Raw genomic sequence first — 9,473 nt, forward strand, 5'->3', positions numbered from 1 at the left:
TTCATGAAGTGAATGAGAGTCTAAGTTCGAAATCAAGCCAAGTCACGAGCGAACGAGATACAGTATCTTTTTTTTTTCATTGCCCTTTAGGGGCTCCGTACAATACAAAAACAAATGCAAATATTTTATTTTAAAAAGTAAAGTCCTTTCGAGTCATCTGTCTCAAGTCAATTTTTAAGTCATGAATACCAAGTCAAAGTCAAGTCAAGTCTTTTATCAATGTTAGTCAAGCAAGTCCAAAAATATGTGACTCGAGTCGAGTCATGTGACTCGAGTCTCCCACCTCTGCATGATGGTGTCTATTTTGTTTTGAGTATTATTTTGCATGATTAAAAGAAACCTGTTGAAGAATGAGTTGTACGTGGCAATGTGTGCTAATGATAAATTGCGATCATTAAGTTAATTCCTGCTCTAATTACTCACAACAAATACTTTCCCCTTAAATGAGTAAACAGTGTTAGGCAGGGAATTATGACTGAATCATTCATGTTGATTAATGCACACTGCAGAATGAATTCTTCAGGAGGTTTTACCTTTCTGCTGCAGAGCCAGCTGCCTCTTGGTCTCGATGTCCTGCAGGGTGGCAGCCAGGTTCCTGGGCAGACTGCCGGTGCTGTTGGCTGCCAGCAGGGGGCTCTGCAGGGGCAGAGGGAGCAGGTGGAATATTGAGAATTCATTCATTCATTCAATAAATAAATACTAAACAAATATTTGCTTTCAACAATTATCAAGGTTTAAGGGGAATTTAAGGACGTTTTCATTTGGATTGACAGAAAATCTCCCTTTTATAGTGTTACTGTACAGATTTAAATTAAATTATTTCTGTAGATAAAAATCAATTAAATATGACAATTATAGTGAGACAAAAAAAAGAAAGAACAATAAATTATACATTAAATAGAAAAATGAAGACCAATAAAAATAGTCATAATATATGAGTGGTGAGAACTAAAAAGGAAATATGGAATAAAATGTGAGTTACAAACAAATAAATACGTAAACAATGTGAATCATGGGTAATTATATTGTCGTACAAAACTACAGTACAATACCAGTGGGGTCTATTTTTCCACACAGTAGAATGCTGTATAGAATAAAATATCTGAGTGAAGCCTCTGATAATAAAGACAAAATAAAAGGTTGGAGATGTGTTTGACAGGAAGACGCTGCTCACCCTGGAGCTGGAGTTGCGTCCCAGCGTTGCTGCTCCGTGCTGCAGAGGGGGGGCCGAGCCGGGTTGGGGCTGATGCAAAGACAGACCCGGATCACTGTCCAGCTTAGAGCGGAACACCTGAGGGGGGGGGGGGGGGGCACAGAGCAGGAAGAGATGAAGTTAGGACGTCCTGATTGATGGATGACGTGCAAGCATCTGCTGGGAAACAGTGGTTGAAATCATGATGAGACAAAACGCTGCGAGGGAACGTGGACGATGTTAAAATAAATAAAAAACAATAAGTGAAGGTTCCATGAGCAGAATAAATGTAGGAGGAGATTAGTCTCGACTTTTTCGAAACATAAATTGACTTTATGTTAAACACCAAAAAAAACACTGATAAAATGCCAGTCACAACAAAAACACCCATCATGCCCCGGTGTCCCTGAGTTTGATTTCATTAGTCAGGATAAAAAGAAGACATCATCTTCATACCTCCCAAGGTTGTTTTATCATATCAAAGCTGAGGTGAACTTTATTTCTCGTAGTTTTCTGGATGCTTCAAGGAGGCTTTTTCAGTGTGCAGCCCGGTCTCCAAAGTTGGCTTCACATATATCAACATTGGCAATAACATTTGTAGGGAAATGGATTGCATCCCGGAAGTAAAAAGATTTTTGGACTCTGTTTCTGGTTTTGAAACTACATGGGAGATCACTGGCTAATGAAATGGACAAGCTAATGGCGTTAGCTAGGAGTCAGATGGAATATCTGGAGTTCATTTAATGTGCTTTACGGAAAATGTACTGCACCAGGATATATCTGACAACTGTGTTTCCAACAATTGCTTCTGCACTGTGGGGATCGTTTACGTCAAAAGGCTTCCGTACTGTTTGGGCCAACAGGAGGAGCTTTGCCATGTCTTAGGGTCCCTGTGATGTGGAGGACTGTGTCCCAGTAGCTACAAGGACTTAATTAGGCATATTTGACCTCTTTATCTATATAAATATGTATTTATTTTTATTCTAATATGGTGCAACTCTCACAAAACGTAACTTCCCTCTGAAATGAATAACATATTTTGATCCTGATTCTAATCAAAGTCTGTGGAAGTGTGCTTATGGAAGAGGGCTGAATGATGGCTGAAACAAACACAGGACTTCTGCTTTTGTCCCGTGGGAAAGCAAAGTTAATGTGGCTTTATTTTCATTTCCTTCAATCACATTAGAAATATATTTATTTTGAGCGGAAAAAAATATATTTTTCTAACCAAAGATGTTCTATATAGTGATTTAGCTTTGTTTGAATTCACAATTCAAACCTCGTTTAAAAAAGCGACATCATCCGGGAGAAAGTGTGTTCAGTGTAGTTGTATAGGACGTTTCCATACGATGTGAACACAGCTTTGTTCACACATGTTTAGACTCCCTAGCTGAAGGTTGGCAGAGGAATAACAGCACAGACAAACAGCTGAAGGATGGGGGGGTAAAGAGGAGAAAGAAGAGCGGCCCTGTACCTGCAGCACAGGCCTGCGTCCCGACTGAGACTTGGCTGGCAGAGGGGGGGGGCAGAGCTGAGGGGAGCCTGACATCAGCTCCTGGTACCACTGCTCTAAATCTAGCTTGGGCAGGTGAGGCCTGCTGCTCTCAGAGTGGTACTGCAGAGGAGCAGAGAGCGAGCGCAGAGGAAACAAAGAATAAGAGAGATTAGAAAGCATTCACAGACAGCAGGAAGAGGACAGGAACATTTGTTTGATACACCCTCAAAAGCTTTAATTCAATTATTCTTAAATATCTTCAATGTTTTATTGTTGTCAGCAACATTATGCTTTATACCCTCCAGCTGCATATACCTATTTAACATATCTCTTCTGTAATGTCGCTGCGCAATGACCCAGTTACTCACAGGGATATTTCAGTTTTCATCTCATTTTATGTTTTACTTTGTTCCTCGGAGCCATGTGCTGCGAATTACAATTAACAATATCTTAATGCATAAGAATAGACCTTTGTTTTCTAGTTGCAATTAACGCTGATGTTGTTGTTTTTTAATACAGTTACAAGAACAAACTGCTTTCCATTGTTCGGAAAATGTTAAACAGCTTACAGTCTGTACAAAATACCAGAATGAGAAATACCAGAATGTATGCACGCATTTAAGAGGAGATATTATTAAGAACTTAAGGATTTATTCATTATATATCAGGTGAAACTATAACTTCAAGCCAGAGCATAGGGACTTTAAAGGTGTCACAAATCAATAAACATAGACATTCTGAGCTGGTTTTAAGTATTTAGTGTTTTTTTTACTACAAATAAAGAATACATAACTGGTTAATATTATTAAATATTACAATCAAACAAACCCAACACTTTTTGGTTGAACTGGTGACAGCTGGTAAACAAAGGCAGCCAAAAAAGGAAGAAAAGAAGGAAGGAAGGACAGAGGGAAGGAAGGAAAGAGGGATGGAAGGAAGGAAGGAAGGAACGAACAAAGGAAGGAAGGAAGGAACAAAGGAAGAATGGAAGGAAGGAAAAAGAAAGGAAGGAAGTGATAAACGAAGGAAGGAAGGAAGGACAGAGGGAAGGAAGGAACGAAGGAACGAAAAAGGAAGAATGGAAGGAAGGAAAGAAGGAAGGAACGAACAAACATAGGAAGAATGGAAGGAAGGAAAAAGAAAGGAAGTGATAAACGAAGGAAGGAAGGAAGGAAGGAAGGAAGGAACGAAAAAAGGAAGAATGGAAGGAAGGTTAAAGAAAGGAAGGAAGGAAAGAAGGAAGGAAGCACACACCTCTACAGACAGAGAGAGGGAGGAGCTGCGAGGAGAGGGGAGGCAGGAGAAGGCCGGGTCTACAGGTCCAGACCGCAGGGGCTGACGAAGCGGGGAGGTAGGGGACGACTCCACCTGCGGCATCCCATACATCTGACTCAACTGGCCCACTGTCACATACTCCTTCCAGAGGCCACACACACACACACACACACACACACACACACACACACACACACACACACACACACACACACACGTCAGCGGGACAGGCAGCAGGAGGGAAACTCACGCAGTCCACATACTGTATATAGCTAACTGGTCTCTGATCATATCATTCAAATATAAAGCTGCCATCACCATGTGTGTTCTCTTGACTGACATAACTCACTTTTGAATTTGATCACTTTTGTGACTTCTTGTGCATTTAAACATAATAGATTTGAAAGCAAAACGTTGGATACAGTAACTGGATAAATGCAGAATAAAATGATAATATTGGAATACAAACGTTGGAAATCCAAAAGTATAGTTTGCTGTTGATCTGAATGTTGATCCAGACACATGAAAGTTCTGAAGTTCATGTGAAATGGGTATACACATTACTTCTTACGTAGTCTTCGGAAACTTCTGTTTGTCTAATAGAAATTCCAAATAGAAATATAAAGCAATGTTCTTGTAGAAAAGAATGATGAGCGGTGGAAGGACTATTTATTTAAAAAATAAACCCTTATTGGAGTTTCTTGGACTTGAAATTCCTGTTCTTACTTCTATTTTTAATAAAAATGTGATAAATATGTGATCGAATGTCCCTATGGTAAATACAAATATAATAATTATATATTTTATTGATTCATTGAATTATTATTTTGTCCATTTGAATATGAAATATATGCAAAATGAAATACAAATAGTGTTTTAAAATTGCAGTTTGTTATACAAAAGAGCAGCTTTGTACGGGTAAGAGTGCTCACTGCAGAGTGAGGCCACGATGCTCCAACATGTAGCAGAGAGCAGAGCCAACAGCTGAACAGACCAGCAGAGGGAGCAACGTGACATGGAAATGACAGGATGGAGAGAGACAGACGGGAGGAATCAGGAAAAGGACAGACAGGAAGTGATGGTACCTCGCCGGGGCCAGCTAACTCAGCGTCTACAGCAAGCGAGCGGGGGGGCGTGCTGCCTTCAGGGCTGCCGTAAAGCTTATGGACATCAGACAGCTTCAAGTACTCCTGAATACCCATAGCCAACAGCAGCCAGACAGGAGGAGAAGCCATGAGGACAACACCACAGCGCACTGCTTATTACAGCTTATACATTACATTGCATTATCCAAAGCGACTTACAATAAGTGCATTCGACATGAATACACACACACACACACACACACACACACACACACACACACACACACACACACACACACACACACACACACACACACACACAAACACGTTGAGGGAAATCAAACCCGAAAAAGTGGCGCGACAGACAAACAGGAACACACCAAGCAACACAAAGTGCTTCTCACACTGCAGTTTGCTGTTCCGACCACCAGGGATGTAGTGTCAATAAGAATTGTGGCCTCCAGTCATCACAAGTTAGATTTAAATAGGGCTGTGCCGGATAGTTTGAAGCTTCTTTCATAACCGTTTTATATATTCTAAACCAAACGAATGCTGATATTTGTGCACAGTTAATGTTCTGGCTTCACCAATCATGAAGTGTTTCTAGTGACTCCTGCTATTCACTTCTCATGTCGCAGTGTCAGAGTGTTTCTAGTTCCCATGGGACAGAAAGTTAGTCTAGCTAATTCCAAAATGGATGTGTAAGTCTTTGTGTTGTGACACTATATATCATCTTGAGTGCATTCTTGTGATCAGATTGCAGACACTTATACATTTTTTATTTCACTGCTCATACAAGTGAAGCATCTCAACATTACGTTGTATCTCTGAGAGTGACTGTATGGACGTGTTTATCTTGCTGGACAACTGAGATATGAATGTGGAAAGTTCAAAAGATAAAATGGGTTGAAAAAGGAATAGATGTATTAATTTGCAAGATCCATGGCATGTTTTTATTTAAGGAAATATTCTAATGTAATCTATATTTATTGTCTTTTAGCCTTTCAAAAACAACATTGTCAATGCTTTTAAAAACGGTTTAGCCTCCGTCTTGAACCAGACAAAGCGTCTAATCCAATCGCACTGGAATTTAAAGCTTAATGGTTTTTTTCAGTGTGATGACATCTTAAAATATGACGGAAGAGACATTCAAGAAAACAACATTCAGTACAGCCCTATATATAACATCTATCAGATATAAATGTTTGCTCCTGTTCAACAATGGTTATTTGTGTCAAAAGCATGGTGGGCATTGAGGCTTCTTCTACTACATCCCTGGGCTCGGACCAGACCCAACTCAAACTGAAAGCTGCTGTGCTGGCTGCTCTAAAAACAAGCGAACCGAGTGAAAACCGGTGCAATTAGAGTGGAACTGTGACCCGGACAAAAACAGCAGAGGGGGGAGCGGGGGGGCTTCATGCAGCGATCATTAGTCTGGTTACCTCTGTTGGGCTGCTGGGGTACAACTGACAGAGAGGGGGGGGATGTAAGAAGGAAGCAGAGGCTCGACAGAGGGAATGCTGGGAGGAGTGGACGTCCTCCGACAACAGGTCTGCCTCGCTGACATGGAGCGCATCCTGTTTCAACAATTCAGGAATAAGCCTTTAATGCCTACAGAAAACTGATGCAACACAACTTCTGCTCGCCAGAATAAAGGAAGGATTGTGTGAATCAGGTTCTGTCGTTTGCCCTTCCTCTGTTAAAGGGTAACTTCTGTATTTGTCAGCCTATTTATCTGCAACTGAGCAGAAAGAATGTCTGTAGCACTTGTTGACTTTGCATTTCAACGATATTAATGATGTTAAGAAGCTTTAAACCCCTCGATACTGAAAGCCTGGACCCTGCTTTAAAATGTTTCTCAGATTCACATTACACAAAAGTGTGATAATGATTAGTTTGTTCCACACACTAATCATCGGCAACTCCACATTGTAAACAAACGGGCACAAACAATCCTGCCATTAGTCTGATCACTCCTTTACAACACTTAGAGTTAAAGGGGTTAATGGTGGTGAGGATGGAATCAGCTGAGGCCTGAAAAGTCCTCACTGTTTTCAGGCCAGGAGCACGGAGTGTGAGTTTGTGTTCCTGGGAGTGGTCTTACCTCTCTCATGGTAGTGGAGGACTTGGGGAAGCTCTTTCCTCCCGTCAGGCTGTGGTATCTTTTCTCCAGGGCGGACAGCCTCTCTTTCTCCTGTTAGGCACACATACCAGAATTAGATAAAACAAAGGCAATAATCTGTACTTTAAAAAAATTAAAATACTCAGGGTGAGCTTTTATTCCATGTACTCATAGAGTGAGTGTTACTTGGTACCTTTTGGAGCATTTGCAGGGTGAGGGTCCGGTCTTTGGCCAGCCGCTCACACTCCTGAGACGCCTGCAGGCCCAGCTGGTTGGCCTGGCTCTCCAGAGCAGACACCTTCTCCTGGAGGAGGGGGAGAAAGACATCTTTAATGCAAGCTGCTCTGTGACAGTGTGGCAGGAGAGGAGACATGGAAGTTATAATAGTATTGTTGAAAATAAATATTGAAAACAAACAACAAACTCTCCAGATGTTGGTGTCTGTTTCGCTGCCTGGTGTGTGAGTGGACACTGTATTCTTTTTACACAGGATTCTAAATAACCTTTTTTTTTTTTTTTTTAAAGCTTTATAGTTCATTAAAATCTATTTTAAATCATTAATCATTTACATTTGTAATCTTATTATCATAAATATATATATAATATAATATTAACAAATTAAATATATATGAATATATATGAAAATATATATATTCATACAATAAATGTACCATCTTTAAATAGGATTAATCCATTTTTTTCAAATGGTCCCTTTTCTATTGAATTTCATTCAATATATGTATATTCATATGGGAGCAGTGTTACTTTCAGCTATTTTAATTATATTTTGTTGCAATGTATTGTGGGTATTCGGTGTTGAAAGGGGACAACTACTTTTAATACAAGTCTAATATCTTTCAAGAACATTTCTCGTTTGTTCTTCAACCTAACCACGACCATAGAAGTGTAAAAAATAGGCTAAATGAAATGATTAATGATGATAAATACACAAAAAAATAACCCCACAAAACGTCATTGATTGGACAAATGTAACTAAATGGAGATCATTACTATTATTTCATTGTTTTAGTATAAGAATGTCTACAGTGTCATTGTTTGCTTCAACTCCTACACAGAAACCCATACGGTACAAAGCATTATATACTGAGGTGCTGAAGCCTGTCAGGAGTTCCCTCACCTTCCTCTTGGCCACGCTACGATGGTACTCGGCTCTCTCATGCAGCAGCTGCTGGCTCATGGTTTCTCTCTCCTCCTCCAGGCTGCTCTCTCTCTCCAGCTGCTGAAACTCCAAGTCCTCAAACTTTTTGGTTCCTGTTTCCAAGGCATCTCCGTCCTGATGGAGGCCCAGGCACAACAACAGTGGTTACATCATCGACAGGGAAACACATTCTCCGTAACACACTGCTCAGTTTAAAAGCCATCCACTATGCGTCGTTACTTAAAGAACAACTAAACTTATTTTTTCACTTTCAATTTTCCTATCGAAGCTCTGAGAAGCAAATAGGATATAAATAATTCTGGTGATTATTTATTTCAAAGTATGAGCTTAATTGTTTTCTCTCCCATTAAAACATATTTGCCAGGATTTATTTAAAAGATAAATAATTTATAATTAATAATAATTTTGTTTTAATTTCTTTATGCTCTCATCTGCCTCTTGTGGCCAACATAAGTATTACCACAATGTCCTGACTGTTTCCCACCTGTTTTTAAGTCACATACCAAGGAGAGAAATACATTAAAGGTCACCAGTTTTTATTTCTCACTTGCCTCTCAGGGATTACGTTTATTTTGCAGAATAGCTGAAGCTCTTTTTGGGGAACACTACAAGCACCGTGCTTAGTCAAGCAGACGGTCATGAAGAACATGCTTCTACTGCAGCGCAGACACTGGTGTGTGTGTGGGGACTACATGGACTGTAGTTCACAGGAGGCAAGGGACGGTGACTTTACACTCAGGCTATTTAACGCTTTTAACTGTTTTCAATTTAGCACCCAAGAATGAAACGTAGGAGCAGACTGGGCCTGAAACCTACAAAGGAATACAAAAATAAAAATTATATTTCAGAGTCGGGGAGGAAATAACTCAAGACCTTAAAGGTCTACGAGACAAAAAACTTTGAATTCCTGAGATTAAAGATGCACATTCATCAGAAAAAATAATCTCCAAGTCCATTTCTCCTAATTTGACAGCAGAAATAAATGTTTAGAGCCTGGTAAAAAAACAAACATTTGGTTTGTAAAACTTATTTTCCAATTCATAACAACAGTAAATATTGTTATGTATTCTTGTAAACAGCAAACTTTAATCTCAGAAATGTGGTTTCCCCTGAATATTACACCC

General features: G+C 39.8%; 1 protein-coding gene across 1 annotated transcript in view; it reads right to left on the bottom strand.

The window, feature by feature from the left end:
- Positions 1-533: 533 nt before the first annotated feature.
- Positions 534-9,473, bottom strand: part of LOC104968045 (pleckstrin homology-like domain family B member 2) — a gene marked incomplete at both ends in the record, with an annotated part of 17,489 nt that continues 8,549 nt past the window's right edge. The window contains 9 exons of the mRNA XM_010797598.1: positions 534-636; positions 1,175-1,291; positions 2,667-2,807; positions 3,942-4,103; positions 5,048-5,152; positions 6,490-6,624; positions 7,152-7,241; positions 7,363-7,473; positions 8,308-8,463. Coding sequence (XP_010795900.1) covers positions 534-636; positions 1,175-1,291; positions 2,667-2,807; positions 3,942-4,103; positions 5,048-5,152; positions 6,490-6,624; positions 7,152-7,241; positions 7,363-7,473; positions 8,308-8,463 — 1,120 coding nt within the window. The remainder of the gene's footprint in view (positions 637-1,174; positions 1,292-2,666; positions 2,808-3,941; positions 4,104-5,047; positions 5,153-6,489; positions 6,625-7,151; positions 7,242-7,362; positions 7,474-8,307; positions 8,464-9,473) is intronic.

This window comes from Notothenia coriiceps, unplaced genomic scaffold (genome assembly GCF_000735185.1).
Source record: "Notothenia coriiceps isolate Sejong01 unplaced genomic scaffold, NC01 NC01_scaffold00002533, whole genome shotgun sequence".
NCBI classification, from domain to species: Eukaryota; Metazoa; Chordata; class Actinopteri; order Perciformes; family Nototheniidae; genus Notothenia; species Notothenia coriiceps.